General features: G+C 39.7%; 1 non-coding gene and 1 gene segment (V, D, J or C); both read left to right on the top strand.

Moving 5' to 3' along the window:
• The first annotated feature begins 719 nt into the window (after positions 1-719).
• LOC126015889 (immunoglobulin heavy variable 1-46-like) lies at positions 720-1,161 on the top strand. The segment is given in 2 exon segments: positions 720-765; positions 845-1,161. Coding segments are annotated over 2 exon segments (363 nt in total).
• Positions 1,162-7,082: 5,921 nt separating this feature from the next.
• LOC126017240 (small nucleolar RNA SNORA22) lies at positions 7,083-7,212 on the top strand. The gene has a single exon (XR_007498874.1). It is a non-coding gene; the product is annotated as a small nucleolar RNA SNORA22 (small nucleolar RNA).
• Positions 7,213-16,976: the final 9,764 nt, after the last annotated feature.

Raw genomic sequence — 16,976 nt, 5'->3', positions numbered from 1 at the left:
CTATGACAATAACATAGGAATGGTTCATGGTCAACAAATTATAATTGAAAGGAAATAAAGAGATATGTATGGTTACCCTCAGGAACAGTGTTACAAACCATGATACTGAACAGAAAAAATAGGTTCAGATGAGAGGAAAGGCAAAATATAGAGAAAGGAGAAAGAGAATGATTCTGTCATAAAGGAAGGCTATGGAGGCTGCAAGGGGAGGACTAATAGGAGAAATTTCTGTTGGTAAATTAATAGTTATTAAGAGAAAGGTAGGGGAACCTTATATGACTGTCATACAACTATATTTTTAATATATCTCATGAGGATATAATAGAAAACACATAAAAGTAAAAGTTTATTCAACATATCTGCATCAAATTTCTGATAATAAGAACCCAGGAAGTGAAGGTGCAGGGCTTGTCTGATGGTTCTCTGAGAGTAGCATTCCCTGTCTGTCTAATATCCAATAGGAATTTCTCTACTGCAGGGTTAAGGATAGGCTACGGGCTCATGACCTCACAATATTAGAATTCACACTCTAGTTAAGCCTAAGTAAATCATTTGCTTCTTCTATATATTGGACTAGGATTTAACTATGACTTATCTCCCTTATAAATATGCAAATGCATTCTTTGCTATTGAAAATAAATAGAGAAACGTTTTGTGTAATGATATCACAAGTATACACCTCTACTCAAGAACGTGGCTGTGTGAGCACAGCCCTCAGCATGGAATGGATATGGAAAATCTTCTTCCTTCTCACAGTGGCCACAGGTAAGGGTCCCAGTCCCTGGACTGAGAAGGGAAGTAGGCCCAGTCAGTAAAGTGCTTCCAATCCAATCTCTGTCCACAGGTGTGGAGTCCCAGGAGCAGCTGGTGCAGTCTGGGCCTGAGTTGAGGAAACCTGGGACATCAGTGAAGATCTCCTGTCAGGCATCCAGATACATTTTCACTAACTACGATATGAACTGGGTGCAGCAGCGACCTGGACAAGGGCTTGAGTGGATGGGATATATCAACCCTCGTAGTGGTAGTACAAGCTACTCACCGAAGTTCCAGAGCAGAGTCACCCTCACTGCAGACCAGTCCACCAGCACAGCCTACATGGAAACGCGCAATTTGACGCCTGAGGACACAGGCACATATTTCTGTGCGGGAGACACAGTGTGACAACCCACATCCTGACTGTGCAAGAAGCCTAAGGAAGAGGCAGCTGTGCTGGGTGAAGAGATTACAGAAATGTTTAGTTCTCTTAACTTCTTCCTGCAGCATCAGGTTTCTGAGATTTAGAAGGAGGCTCCAGGCTCAGCATTCAGTTGAAAATCTCAGTATATCCCTTTATCATTAAGCAATAACCAAAAGAAGCAGAGTAAACTCCTACACTCCCATATTCTTAATATTTTTCTTCAGGATTGTCTGCTGGAGTTATATAGTTGTTAACAGAAGAATTACATGTAATTATGTCACGTGTGATTGCATGTTCTTGAACTTTAGGTCTTTCCTTAACAAGCACCAACATTTTATTGTTTACTCAATGTTTATAGAAACATTATCCAAACCTTGTTCTTGAGGAAAAGCAATTAAATTAAAACCAGTGTTTCATTTTATTTCCACTTAGTAAAAAAAGAAGGCAGGTAAAAACATAAATGTGTGAAATATAGCTAAATTACAATTGGGATACATGTGAGGATGTCACTTTTTTAATTCTACCTGTTATTGTGAGTTTGGGAGAATTACTTGCGCAGAACTGTTTTTCTTTTAACATCCCTATTTGTAAATTGAACTGATCCTTTCAATTCTGAAAATACATGGCTAAGTCAGTGTATTTACAACTAAATTTGGCTTAGTGATATATTTAGCACAGTTGTGTGAAATTCAGGCATATTTGGAGTTTTATCTGTGAACATCTTTATAAATTCTGTGCAACAGCAAGAGGTTATTTTCTCTGATATCAATTTCAGGAGTTGGTAAGATTATCTTCTGCATTATTTGTGGAACATTGCTTTATGAACACATTTGCATCTAAATAATCTTGAGCTGAACTTCTGCATTAGATAAATGAATGTGAAATATTTTTTTGTAAAAGTGGACACAGCAACATTTACGGTATATAATATAATGAAATTGATGAAAGTGTTGTGTGGAATCTTGGTATAAGTTCACACAGTCTAGGAAGTTTCCAGAAAGATTATCAGCAACTTGGACCAGCTCAATGAACTGTGATCAAGATCAAGATGCTCCTCACACAATTCCCAGCACTTATGCATATGAACTGAGCTTACCTAGTTTCCTAATAAATAAAGGCCAATGATTACATGATTAATTATTTGAGTGCTTTGCTTTACCATCTTGTTATGAATAACCTATCTTTTCATTTTCTATCCCTTCATACAGTAGATAGCTTCTCATGGACAAATCATAGCATAGAGAAGTGGACATGAAGACATGGATGACTCTTTAGTGTCCACTGGAAAGTCCCAGGCCAACATAACAGAGATCACTAGATGGGCTACTAAACAATATAATTACTGGCACGAGTTTATAGCACCAAGTGGACATGCACTTTTCTTCTTATATTGCCCCAAAATGCATTTCTGTTCTTTGATGAAAACTGGAAAATACAGTAAGATGGTCATCCTACAAATGGTAAAAGAAAACCGTTCCCCATCACAGAAAGAATTCTCATATTTTATTAAAGAGTATACTGTGTTTCCTCCCTCAGGGAACACTGCTCATTCATAAAGCAAAATGACCTGAAGATCATTCTAATTGACTCAATTAATTTATTATAGGAAAACATTCCAAACAAGGTCAGTGTACAATACAAAAGCAGAGGCTTTACTGGAAGGTCAGTCTGGAGAGCTGATGTTCGCACAGCAGAAAGGTGTGAACAGAAGATAATCAAAATGCCAATGAACGAATCACTCCTCAAGGATAGTTTGCAATGTATTTTTCTTGCATCTACATAAGGAAATTCTTATATATGACTCCTCTTACTTACTAAACTGCTACCTTCAATTCTGGAAAGGTCAGGCTTGATTCTTTGTCTGACCACTATCCTCTCTAGGTGATATTATTTCCGATTGATATCCAGTAGTGCCATAGTTATCCAAAAACTAAACACTGGCTAAGGGTTAAAGATTAAAAAATGAATTCTGAATATGAGAATAATTTTACAAGGAGGACCCTTTCTGTCCTGGCCTGCAGGACAGGTTATTTCATGGGTATAGAGGGGTCCCAACCTGAAAAGAGATGGAGAGGAAGTAGGGGGCCAAGCAACACGAGGCTTGTCAAGTCTCCATTTATTGAATGGCAAAGACTCCTTTTTTTTAAATTTTAATTTAATTTTTATTTTGATCATAGTGGCTTACATATTGTTGACAATAATATTTTAGGTACATATTTACATAAAATCAGGGGGGATTTCCATCACCAATTTGTCCTCCCTACACCTCCGTTTTTGTCCTACCTCCCATATGCTCTTCCCTCACCCCTAGGGCTGCCAGAATATGTTGTTCCCTCTATATCTAGCCAAATACTTAGTAGTCTTGCACCTGTTTGGTCCTGGTGCCTCCCTTATTTCCCCCTCTAACTGGGAGGCAGGACTAGCAAGTTCAAGTTACGTGGTTTTGTTTGAAGAAGGGAATAGTAGTAAACTGGGGTAAAGGTCTAATACGCAGAAAATAAGCGGAATTCTTCTAGAGGGACTCATCCTCAGTTAGAGAGACGAAGGAGAAAAAGGTGAAACACTCCACCAGTACAAAAAGAAGTGTCAAATATCCAGTGAGGACTCAAACAATTGTTGGGGACTGACTTGTTTGAGGACATTTTGCTGTTCTCTCTGCCATAGCCCAGCTTTTCACCTAAAAGCAATATGCAGTCTTGCTGTGAATTTTTTGAGCTAAAGAGAAAGGCATGCAGCTGCAAGATAAAATTAGCTCTAGCCGGAGAAGAGCAAAAACTGCCTGGTACCTTATCAGAAGCTAGGCCTCACTCCTTAAGACCACATTCTGGAGTAAATTAGGCTGTTATCAATATATGTATACTACACTGTCTGTTCAGAATCACTGAGGCAGGCACATTTTGCACCAACTCCTGATAATCAAGCAGTTAGGAATGCAGCTAGAAGGACACTTGAAGTTTCCATAGAAACAGCACGTTCATCATAGCTTGAAGGTCATCCAGCCCCCTAGTCCCACTGCCCACTTCCTTATTTAGAGAATGCTTAACTTTCTTTGTTCCTTGAAACCTGAAATATATTCTTGCCTTGTATGGGCCTTCGCGCCAAAAGTATGACTGACATCACCTTTGTACTGCCCCCTTCTCCTTCACTATATAAGAAGGAGCTGTAGCCAATAAAGATACCCTTGAACAGTGAGACGCTGCCTTGGGTCTTTATTATTAACCTCTCTCAGATTTTTTACAGTGTGGTTGTGCTTCTACTCAGCAAAATAGAAGTGCGGTCGTCTGAGAAGCCTTCCCAGCTAATTCCTGCTGGCCGGGCCCCCCTGGGGGGCTTCAGGACCCTGCATTTTGGCGCCCAACGCTGGGCTCGAAGATCACCGCCACACTCCGAACGACTACAGGTCGGCGAGTCTAGAGCTCCTTCGTAAATCGCGGAAATTACCTCATCAGGGTAAGCGTTGAAACGAGTTAGCCTTAATCAAATATTTAAACTGCAGTTTTTCCAGTCGTTCCGATCGCCGCCCCTGATTGGCTTTTGGGGCTTAACCCATAGGATACGCTACCATGGGTAATTCTTTGAGTACTGAACTTAAATTCATTAAATATATACAGTCTGAGTTGAAAGCCAGACATATAGAGGTTACCAAAAAAGATATTTGTAATTTTTTAATGTTTTGTTCATGATGTTTGCCAAAAATACCCATCGAACTCGCTACCATGGGTGTCACGTTATTTGTAATTTTTTAATGTTTTGTTTATGATGTTTGCCAAAAATCTAGTTTTCAGGTTCCTGTCGCTTTAAATCTCTCAGTTCCCTCCCTCCTTTAACCCTTCATCTTCACTTCTGCCGCTTCAACCTCTGTGCTAATCCTGTTAAAGCCGCTGCTTTTTTCCCTGAGCAGCTCTCCCCGGCGGGCGGGCGAAAATTCCGCCGCTTTCCACCTACTACCTTTCCTGTCTTTCTCCCTAATAAAAAAAGTCTTTCTCAGCCTACTCAGTAGCCTCTGCCGCTAACAGTCAGCCACTCTCCTAATCTTGCCTCCAGCTTTTCTGTCGCTGCAAAACTAAAAGCTGCCTTTAAAAATCTCCCTGGCGTTTCTCCTACCCTGCCATAGCCTGCCTCAGCTCCGTCCTTGCTCCGTCAAAGTTTTTACTCCCCTCCTTAGCCAGCAATTGCAACAATACAAAGCCTTTAATTGGAAAAGCCTCAAAGAGCCGTTTCAAGCCGTAACCTCCTATGGCCCCCAAGCCCCTTACACGCTCTCCTGCTTAGAATCTAAAAGCTGAACTCTTTGTCTCTTGGGAAGTTAACTTTTTTTTTCCGCTGCAAAGCCCTTGCAGATAGGCAGGAATCCTGATCTCTAAGCTCTTATAGCTGGCCTCGCCTCTTTTCATACCTTAACGGTACAGCACACACTTTCCAAGTCCCAGCTTGCCAACATGGCTCTTGCTGCCCTCTGTGCCTGGAAGTCGCTCCCCAGAGCCGGCATTCCAGCAGCTCCCCCACACCGGCAACAAACTGTTGCTGCTTTCTTCCTCCCCCCCCCCCCCTTTCTGACTTAAGCTCCCAACTCACCACAATTACATCCATGGTCTCTCACCTCTCTAACAAACTTGATAATGCTCTTAGCTCAAAAACCAGTGCTACTACCTTTCCTGTCTTTCTCCCTCATGAAAAAAGTCTTCCCCCCCCCTCCCCGCCTGCTCAGCAGCCTCCGCAGCTACCTTCTCAAACGCCTCCCACTGATCCCCGGCACCCCAGGGGAAAAATTCTAAATGCCCAAGACGCTCAGTCCCTAACCATGGCAGATTCCCTCCTCTCACCGCTCCCCCTCTTAAAGCTATAGAAATGAAACTACTTGGCCAAATTGAAAATCTTAAACAAATCTTAAGCCTTCAAAAACAGGCTGCTTCTCTTAATTCACAGGTTTCTGCCCTTCAGGCGTTCCCCCCCCTCTTGAGAATTCAAAGGAACAAACTAATAAAAGTGAGGCTGAGTGCCATAAAACAGAAACTGCTGCAGTGCCTACAAAAAATTCTAAGGGCACAGTGAGCAGAATAATTACAAAGTATCAGCTGCTAAGCCATAAAACCTTGCGATATCTACACTTTGCTGTTAAAACTTCTAAGCCTAATGTACCTTTTACTCAGGACAATTTTGCTCAAACCAGCCCTCAGCCTCCTTCAGCCTCTTTCCTGCCAGCCTTGAAAAACAGCCAGCTCAGGCCCTGCCACTCCCACTTTAAGCCTTCCAATTCACCTTGAAATACCCAATCTTTGTTATTCAAAAAAAAAAAAAATCTGAAAAGTGGCATCTCTTGCATATTCTCAAATCAATTAATAAAACCATAAACCCCATGGTACTTTTGCAACCCAGACTCCCCTCTTCGGTTGCCATTCCCTCTAATTCCAATAAATTAGTAATTAATCTTAAAAGATTGTTTTTTTTTTCTTCTCTATATCATTACACCCTGCTGACTGTAAATAATTTGCCTCTAGCCTTCCTGCTGTTAACTGTGCTGGCCCCTCCCCGAGTTATCAGTGAAAAACTCTGCTTCACCTTGTCAGCCCTACACTTCGTCAAATATGTGTTATTAGGTTTAGTGCATTAAGTGGTGTAAAGTAATTATTAAAACATTAAAAAGCAACAGGAAGATAAGGGCAATAAACTTTTTTTTTCATGCCTCTCAGAAAATTTTAGAGCAAGGTCATAATTCTGTCACTTTACAGATAACAAAATGTTGGTAAAAGAAAAACTTCTTTGTGTTTTAAAATCCAAACGAACACAAAAGTGTTAAATTTAAGTCTTATATTTCTATTAAAAGTTTTATTTTAATTTTTAAAGTATTTACAAAATTATGTGAAAAATAATGTGGCTAGCCTTTTTAAACAATATAGTTAATTTAATGCACAGTGAACACCTAGGTGTGCTTTATAGTACCCTTAGTTTTAACTTTGTGCTACAGCAATGGTTGTTCTTTATTTCTGCATTGAAAAAACTATTATTTTAAGTGCATTCAAAATATCAGCACATTATACAAATCTGTATATTTGTGTCGCAGTGAAAAAATAATATAAATGAGAAATATATTATATATAATTTTATAAGTAATATATAAAAGTAACTAAACTTTATAAGCAAATTAACTAGTATTAAATATAATTTTAGTCTTAAGTTCTAGGTGTGTAAATGCATCAGATGTCTTTAACTATATTTTATAATAATCTAAGCATTTAGTTAATTTAGTATATAATATTTTTTACAAATTATTCACTTAAAGTCTTCATAGTAAAAACAGTTGTTTGTTTTTTAAAATCAGTTTTTATACCTTTAATAATCATAGTTCATGCTATTGTGTTTAATCATAAAAATTTTAACACTTTATTGCAGCTGTCTTACTGTTCTACTGCAAAACCAATTTAAAGAAAACCTATTCATTTACAGCAAATGATTTCATACTTCAGAGTGAAGACTCCTTCTACAGTGCTCATTAACCATTTTACTTAAAAAATTTTTACTGCTTATTAACCATTTTACTTAATGTTTTAAACTTCAAATTAAAATTGTTTTAAAAATGTTTTATGTTAAATCTAAACCTTAAAATTTATTTTCAGCAAAGTTCCACTCCATCTGCATTAAGTACTTCTCAAAACTAAAAAAGTTTTTCTACAAAAAAAAATTTTTTTTTCTTCTCACAAACATGCTAGCTAAATATTTAAAAGCGCTTGTCAATTTTTTATAAATAAGTCTTAAATCAATCCTTTTGTCTGTTTATGTGTCTGTTGTGATGAATGAAAGTGGCCACAAGTGTAAAATGTTGTGTTTAATGTTGTTTTGTTTTGTCTGTTTATTTGTTATCTCTACATTTTATAATAATACAATTTTCAAAGCCTTATTTATTTTTCAAATTTCAATTAATTTTTTCAACCTGGTTCAGTCTGGTCAGTTCACAGACTGGCATCTTGCAACTAAAAATCATGTGTTAAAAATTATGTATTAAGCTAGCTTTGTCCTTCTAAGAACATGGCGGAAGGTGTGGGAGATGGCAAACCCCAGATTTCTCAATGGCCATCGGGGATAACTTTTCCCTGGAGAATTTCTGGACTTTGCAGTCACCTGGCTTTCCTGCTATGTGTAAGTTCAAGCCTATAGAATATGTATTTATGGCTAAAAAATAGCATCCAGCTTTAACATAATAACTAAAAGTTTAAGAAAAATCCTTTATATTCAGTTAAAAAAATTTTTTTTTAATTAGCAATTGTTAATTATAAATTTTCTTTTATGCCAAAGTCTAACAGAGGTCAAATAACATTCCCGTGGTATTCAAAAATAACTAGTGTAATGTAAATTGCTAATGTTTTCTGCAAATTCTTAATTTTTATATGAAGTAACCATTTTGCCTCCTGCCAAGCTGTTTTCTTATAAACCTCCTGCTAGACGCCATTCCTGCAAACCTGTTTCTAACTGACTCCACCTTTGACAATGCTGAATTAGACACTCTGCCTAGCTGCCTTGGATGCCCACCGATGCCACCAACAACCTCCATCCTCTCTACCTCCATCCCTTGGCCGGTCTTGTAAGTCGACCTTTGTGCCCTAGCCATGGGTGCAAGCCTATACTGGGGCACCTCCAATTTCCGCCTGCCTCAACCTCGTGCTGTTGACCCCGATGACTATTACTCCCCTGCTAGCGGTGGCTGCAACTCTGTTATTCGCCGTGATGTACTACGCCACCCCTTCACCACCTTCTACGTCTGCCCTGGTCACCACCGGCCCCGTTCCAGCGACTATAAGTGTGGCGCTCATAACCAACACTTTTGCGCCTCCTGGGGCTGTGAAACCACCGGAACTGCTTATTGGAAACCCTCTTCCTCCTGGGACTTCATCACCGTTTCACGCCCCCCAACTCCTCCTTTTCTGAACTGTGATGCATCCTCTGCTACCCGTGGTTGGTGTAACCCCATCCTCATCAATTTTACTGCTGCTGGACGTCAGCATCACTGGACTCAAGCTGTACAATGGGGACTCAAACTTTACATTCGGGATCCTGCCTATGAACGATGTTGGCTTTGTTTTTCTCCTCAACCTCCTTTCTATGAAGGTGTTGCAGTGTTTGGCAACCTTTCCGCTACCTCCGACCCCTCCGACCTCCGTTGGAACACACAACCTCAACATGGCATTACAGTCGGTCAAGTCGTAGGCTCTGGCCTCTGCATTAAGCCTAACGACTCCCTGCTTCCTAGCCAATTACGTGACGTGTGCAACGAAACTATTAACATCTACAACTCTTCCTCTTCAAAACCCTATCTGTTAGCTCCCAATGGAACTTATTTTGCCTGTGCTTCTGGTCTTACTCCTTTTATCATTCGTTCTTCTTTCCTCCTTTCACACGATTACTGTATTCTCGTTATTCTCATTCCAAAAATCACCATTCACTCAGAACATATCTTTCCCTCTCCTGCCACCTCACCCTATTCCTATTCTTCTCAATCCCTTTCTCGACAACGCCGTGAGCCCTTCACCTTCGTCACACTTGCAGTGCTCCTTGCTGTTGGCGCTACTGGCGCTGGCACTGGTATCTACTCTCTTGTATCCTCTCAATCCAATTTCCGCACTCTTACTCAAGCAGTGGAACAAGACATTAATGAAATCAAAACTAGTCTGCAATTTCTCAGATACTATTAGTTCCCTTGCTGATGTTGTTCTCCAAAATCGTCGTGCTTTAGATTTTGCCCTTATGAAAGAGGGGGGAGTCTGTGTAGCCCTTAAGGAACAATGTTGTATTTTTAAAGACAAAACTGGATTAGTTAGGGACAGCGTCCAACATATTGGTGATGGTATAAAAGATTTTGAAAAACATTACGATGAAGAACAAGGCTGGTACCAGGATTGGTTTTTCTCTTCTCCTTGGTTCCACACAATCTTGTCCACCGTTGTGGGCCCTCAACGCTAAGCACCACAAAAAAAAACAAAAACAAAAACAAAAACAAAAAAAAAACAAAAAAAAAACACAAAAAACACAAAAAACCAAAAACCAAAAAACCGCTACAGTCTTGAATAAGAAACATGGCAGAGCAAATAATGAAAGAGAAGAAAAGAAAAAAAAAAGAAAAAAAGTGTAAATGGGGGCAACAGCTTCAATAACCACACCAAAACAAAGAAATCAACCAAAAATAGATAGGTAAATATAATAATAATGATAATAAATGAAGATAAAAAATAATATATATAAAAAGATAAATAATTTTTTGTGTTTTGTTTCTTTCCCTCCTGCCCTGGCACAGTAAATATTGGGGTCATTCCAAAAAGAATTCACTTGGCATAAGAGATATGGGGTTTCTCCGCCCTTGGAGTATATTGTCACGGGATCAACTATAGCCTCTGTTCAGGATCCTTTACTCTCCCGGTGGTGTTTTTGTGTTGTTTGGAAGACTTCTGTTCCATCCTAGGTGATACAATCAGATCTCTGTATCTATCGGTCTCAGTATCCGCACAGTTCCAGGGATGGGACTTATGATGAAGTCAGTCTTTGTGGTTCTAGAAGTTTCGTTCCCTCAGTGTCATTTTAATCCATCTTCTGTGGTTGGTGGTCTTGGTCTTGGTACTAAACCTGGGAATGCACCTAGGATAACGCCTTTCCTTGTGTTTCCAGAAGCCCCATTCCGTTACAGTTGTATCTGCCAGACCTTTGGAACTGGGGATCATGGTTGTTGTGCAGGTCGTAGTTCAAACCCTAGACTAGGGCTTTTTTATTGGTCCCAAGATATATACAGTCTGGCCATGGTTCTAGCAGCCAGTCATCTGTAAATCACGATCTTGGTTTTTGGACCTACCAACAGGTGACAAGTCTTCTGATTTTGACTTATCGATGGCTGTTAAGGTAGGATAACCTGTTCTTAGGTCATGTTGTTCCCATTTTCCTCGTTGTCAGGATATCGTATTAGAGCTGGCACTCGGTGTTCCAGCAGTATTAAGGTTGTCCCAGATGGGGTTTGTTTCCTGCAGCTGTTGTGAAGAACTGTGCCGTTTCTGTGACTGGGATCTAGGGTTCAAGGCTGGACGGGTGGGATCTAATCTCCTGAGGTCTAAGTTGATTCCACATGACATATTTTCAAGGTAGGAGTTATCCCTGTATTGTAAACAACTATGAGTTCCTATCTCTAGTAGATAAGAGCTCTTTTTTATGTGTAAGATTTCCCCTTTTTTATTGTGCCTTTGCAGAGAGAAATGGTGCTACGTTATATTGTTGGTGCATTTGGGGGTGGACAGAGAGGAAAACAGAAACAGGTCACATACCCAAAAAAGATTTAAAAAAATAGGATTAAAAATGTATGTGCTCACATATGTATATGTAGAACAGACAATTAAAAAATGAATTAACGGAGTATTTAAAGGACCAAAGTGATGCAGAAGATTACCTTACATTTGGGGAAAGGCAGGTAAAGAGGAGATGTAATACAGGTCTTATGTTTATGTTGGGAGTACAGATTTTCCCATTGTCTTTTGGGTTTTTCTTGTAGTGTGTGGGTTCCCAGGCACCTTTCCATCACACCCCCTGACCTTCTTCAGATTGGCAAAAGATTTGCAGCAGGGAGGTCTTGGAAGAGTTCTTGTATTGGGACTACTTTTGGAACTAAGTCCGGTTTCAAGTAACAGTCCACATTAGGGGAAGATGGTAGGGAGGGCCGCGCAGCATGGGTCCGCAGGAGAGTTAGCTGCCTTTTCTTGCAGGAGACGAAGTGTGGGTTTGACTGGGTGTCTCTTCATTTGGGTACTGGGTACTGGTTCATTGGGGTAGGAGGTCAATGTTGAAGCCTAATAGATTAAGGACTGAGGGTGAAGAGTTTTAATATAGTGGGAAGTCTGGATGGGAATGAGGGGTGAGGGGGTAGTTGGATTTCCAAAGGGGGAAAAGGGGAAGGTATATGGTAGGGGTAGGAAGGGAGAAAAGAGAAAATACATTAGAAAGAAAGGAAAAAGAGAAAAGAAAAAAAGTAGAGAGAAGAGTAGAAAAGAAATGATAAAAAAGAAAGTAGTGAGAAGAGAGGAGAGAATAGTAAGGGAATGTTAGTTTGCTTGAATGTGTTCGATGAGTAGAGTCTGTAGTTTAAGTCTGTATGTCACAGTTACTGCTTCGGTGGTCTGACTGGCCACGTGCTTCGATTCCTAAAAGAAGGTATAACCTTGAAATAAAGTGTATGTTAAAGAGTTTTCTTGGGACCATCTCGTAGTGCCAGCTAGGTATGGTATCTCGTGTGGTGTCCAGAGCTGCCATCTTGGTTTGTCCACCCTTTGTATCCAAGAATGCCTGTGGACAGAAAAGCTGAGAGGTTATTTTAAATATAGTAAGATAAGGCATTAAAACATGATGTTATGGGATGTTTCCATTGGAGTCAGTGATTTCCCGTGGTATTCTTTACCTGTGATCCTGTATACGATCTCCAAGGGATTAATGTGGGCCTTTGTCGTAGAAGGCTGATTACATACCTGTTCTCTCTATGCTGCTGTTTCTGGTGTTGCTGTTTTCTTTGTGGTATAATGTGGTCAAGAGTTTGCGTTGTTCCTTTTTCATGTATGTTGGGCACTGCTCTCAAGTATATGTTGACTCTTACAGTGTTTAGAGTTTCTACCCTGTTAAACCCTATTATTTGATTGTTGAGTGTTAGTTGTTTATAAGATGTATGTTCTAGGTGCTTCAGAATAGTGCTATCATTTTGTGTTTATCTTTTGGGCAAAGACTCCTTTTAAGCACGTTTTACAGGGGGTGGAGAGAATGCAGGATGAAACAGCCTGCATTACAGAGGTCAACTTGTGAGTAATCTTTACACAGGAACCAATTCGTCCTAAGCAAGTGAAGATTCAAAGATGTCTCAAGCTTCCTGGAATGTGTGACTGATAGGATGCTGTGGCATTCCCTTGAGCTCTTGGACTAGTTAATAGCTAATGCCTTAGGTTACGTATTCAGGCCACACAGAGTAGCTTGTCCTGCAGAATTACGTATTAGGATTTGGTCTCTGGCATGTACCCCTTCTGTGTGTAAAATAAAAGGTGAGTGGAGAGCCTGTCATGAGCTCCCAGGGTCATCACTCAAAACAAGGAAATAATTTTGTTCTGCCCAATCATTAATTATATGCAGGAATGTGACTCTGACTCCTGGGGTTTTTTTCTTTGAGTCTCTTTTAGCTGGAGTCTTCGGGCATGCAGGATTTGATTGCATGTATTTTTTAACTCTGGGAGTATCTCTTTGATGATGTCTTTTACAGTTGATTCTTCCTGGAGATATCCTACCTGGGCCTCTGGGACTCCGATGATTCTTATGTTGTTTCTGTTGAGTTTATCAAAGACTTCTATTTTTATCTTTTCGCATTCCTTGAGTACTTTTTCCATTGCCTGATCGTTTGTCCTAAGGTTCTTTTTCAGTTTCTTCTGCTGTGTTGAGTTTTTCTGCATCTAATCTTCCAATACTCCAATTCTCTCCTCAGCTGCTGTTACCCTGCTGCCATCCACTGAGGTTTTTCAATTGAGCTACCGTGTTTTTTAGATCTGCTATTTCAGTTTGGAGTTTTCTGATTTCTGTCTTTGTGTTCAAATTGATCTATGCTTTCTTTGAGTTCTACAAACATCTTTCATATTTATATTTTAAGTTTCTTATCTGAGAGGTTAATCAGATGGTTGGAATTTTTTAGGTCATCCAAGCTATCATCTTCATTCTCTGTGCATGGTGTTTGCCTGTGAGTTTTTCCCATTGTCACGCTTGTAGTGTGGTTTTTCCTGCGTGTTGCGGTGGGGTTTATTGGTTAGAAAGAGTGCGTTGCTTCATGGTCGCACTCTTCTGGGGCCTCCAGGTGACAGTTTTTGGGGGTTCGCTTCCCAGGGCTCTGAGGAGAGTTTCAAGAATTCAGGAAAGACAGAGAAGCACAGGACAGGTCTCCCTTCAGGTCCTCAGTTTCCTCAGAAGAAGCACAGCAGGGCGGAGACTTTGCCAGTAGAGCAATCAGCATTCCACCTGGCAACCCCCACAGACAGCCATTTCTTACTCACTCGCTTGTTGGGCAGCTTCAGAATGCAGTTGTTTTTCGGTTTGCTTCCCAGAGCTCTGAGGTTTGGACTTAGCCTTTTTGAAAGAGGGTGGAGTTTGTGCTGCCTTAAAGTAAGAATGTTGCTTTTTTAAAAGACAAGCTAGGACTTGTTAAAGATAGTATCAAAAAAGTCGAGCATAGTCTGGAAGAAAGGCAAAGGCAAAGAGAGCAAAGCGAATCTTGGCATTAGAATTGATTTTTCACCTTCCCATGGCTATACATTCTATTAGATATCCACTCTGCTGTGACCTTTTATAGAATTTTTGTTGCTTATTTCTTTTGGCACTTGGGCATTTTGTATATTAACAGATTTTGTTAAAACTCAGGTTGACTCTGCCACCAAAAATACAATAGATGTCCATTACCAATGTCTGGAGGCTCTGGACGCTGACTTTATTGACCTCGCTTCTGTTGGGCTTTTAAGCTATGGGGTTTCCAGGTGGAGTGCTGATTGCTCTACCTGTGGAGTCTCTGCACTGCTGTGCTTCTTCTGAGGGAACTGAGGACCTGAAGGGAGCCCTGTACTGTGCTTCTCTGTCTTTCCTGAATTCTTGAAGTGGGTGGTTCTTGTATCCTGAGCTCTATTTCTTTTGAGGTGTAGAAGCTTCTCAGCTTAATATATTCCCATATATTTATCTCTGCTTCCACTTGTTTGGAGAGTGCATTTTCCTCCTTGAAGATGCCTTTAGTCTCAATGTCATGGAGTGTACAATATTTTGGGGAGTATAGCCATTTTGATGATATTAATCCTGCCAGTTCATGAGCAAGGTATGTGTCTCAATTTCCTTGTGTCCTCTCTTATTTATTGAAGTAGGGTTTGTAGTTTTCTCTGTAGAGATCCTTAACCTATTTAGTTAAATTGATCCTAAGATATTTGAGTTTGTGGGGCACTAATATGAATGAAATTGGTTTATTAATATCCATTTCTTCTCTATCATTATTAGTGTATAAGAAGGCCATTGATGCTTGCATGTTAATTTTGAAGCCTGACACTTTGCTATAGGAATCTATGTTTTCTAGAAGCTTTTTAGCAGAGTCTTTAAGGTTCCCTAAATATATTATCCTGTCATCCAAAAACAGTGAGATCTTGACTTCTTTCTTATATGGATGCTCTTGATATCTTTTTCTTGCCTAATTGCTATGGCAAGTACTTCCAATACTATGTTGAATAGGAGTGGTGAGAGAGGTCAGCCTTGTCTTGTACCAGATTTTAGGGGAAATTATTTTAGTTTATCTCTGTTAATAATAACATTTGCCATTTGCTTGTGGTAGATGACCTTGACTATTTTGGAAAAGTTCCTTTCATTCCCATCTTGATGAGTGTTGGGAGCCAGTGCTTCCTTGCAGAAGCTTGACATGAGCACATCCATTTTAGACTACAGCAGCCATTATGCTGCAAGCCTGTCCTCTAATTGAACTGTAACTTAAATACATGTCAGATGGCCATAAAACAATGCAGACCACTAATTGCAAGCCTGATAAATTCGATGATGTCATCTAGGTACTAGGTAGGAATGTTCTGGATAACTTCAACACAGGAGCTGTTAAGGTTGTACTAGGTACGGGCTAATGTGGAATGTTTGGAAAGAATGTAAAACATTGCACACGTGACCCTCCCTTTGTGATTTCTTACTATATAAGCTTTGTTACTTCTGAAAATAAATACCACATTGATCAGAATTTTTGCCTTGGTGGTCCCTCTTTCTCTCCCATTCTCTTCACAGGTGAAGGCCCTTTCCAAGAACTGCAAATAAACAGGCTGCGGGCCGGCTCAGATGAGGGTTTTAATAAATTAGTGTTGGACCTTATCAAATGTTTTTTTTTTTGGCATCTGTTGATATGATCATATGATTTTTTTGTTGTTGAAATGGTATATTTATAGACACTGTGAGGATCACACATATTCACCCTGAGAATTTTTATCCCAATGTTCTTTGTCTTGTCCAGGGCCCTGCACCTCTTAGGCAGGTGGCAGAGCTTTCTGAGACATATTTTTAGGCTTAAGTCTTCTCATTTTAGGCCCACCCTAAACCACATGGAAGTTGGAATGGGAAGTGGTGATCTATAGTGGGAATATTGTCAAATCTTGTCCCCATTTTTAAATAAAAAAACCATTAATCTTTGGGGAGATGATACTTGATTTTGCATGTTTTAAAAATGGGTTCAAGTCTCTCAATAAACTTTATAGATTTGGTCTGATTTCAAGGTCTTTAATCCATTTGAGTTGACTTCCGTAAATGGGGTGAGGTATGGGTCAATTTTCAATTTCTTACAAATGGTTTTCCAGTTGTACCAACACCATTTGTTGAAAAGACTTTCTTTGTCCTATTTCAAGTTCTTGGCTCTTTTATCAAATATTAGTTGACTGTATATCTGGGGGTTTATGTATAGAAATTCTGTTCTAACCCACTGATCTGATGCACTGTCTTTGTATCAGTACCATGCTGTTTTGATCACTATGGCTTTATAATATAGCTTCAGGTTAGGTAAAGAGATGCCACCCAACTTCCTGTTTTTTTTTTTTTAGTATGTGTTTGGCTATTCTGGGTCTTTTGTGGTTCCAGATGAATTTTATGATTGATTGTTCTAAGTCTTTAAAGAATTATGTTTAAATTTGGATAGGGATTGCGTTAAATCTATATAGAAGTTTGGGTAGGCTATTCATTTTTTATTATGTTGATTCTACATATCCATGAGCATGGGATGTTCTTCCATTTCTCT

This window comes from Suncus etruscus, chromosome 8, assembly GCF_024139225.1.
Source record: "Suncus etruscus isolate mSunEtr1 chromosome 8, mSunEtr1.pri.cur, whole genome shotgun sequence".
Classification (NCBI taxonomy): Eukaryota; Metazoa; Chordata; class Mammalia; order Eulipotyphla; family Soricidae; genus Suncus; species Suncus etruscus.
This window is presented reverse-complemented; position numbering and strand designations above follow the sequence as displayed.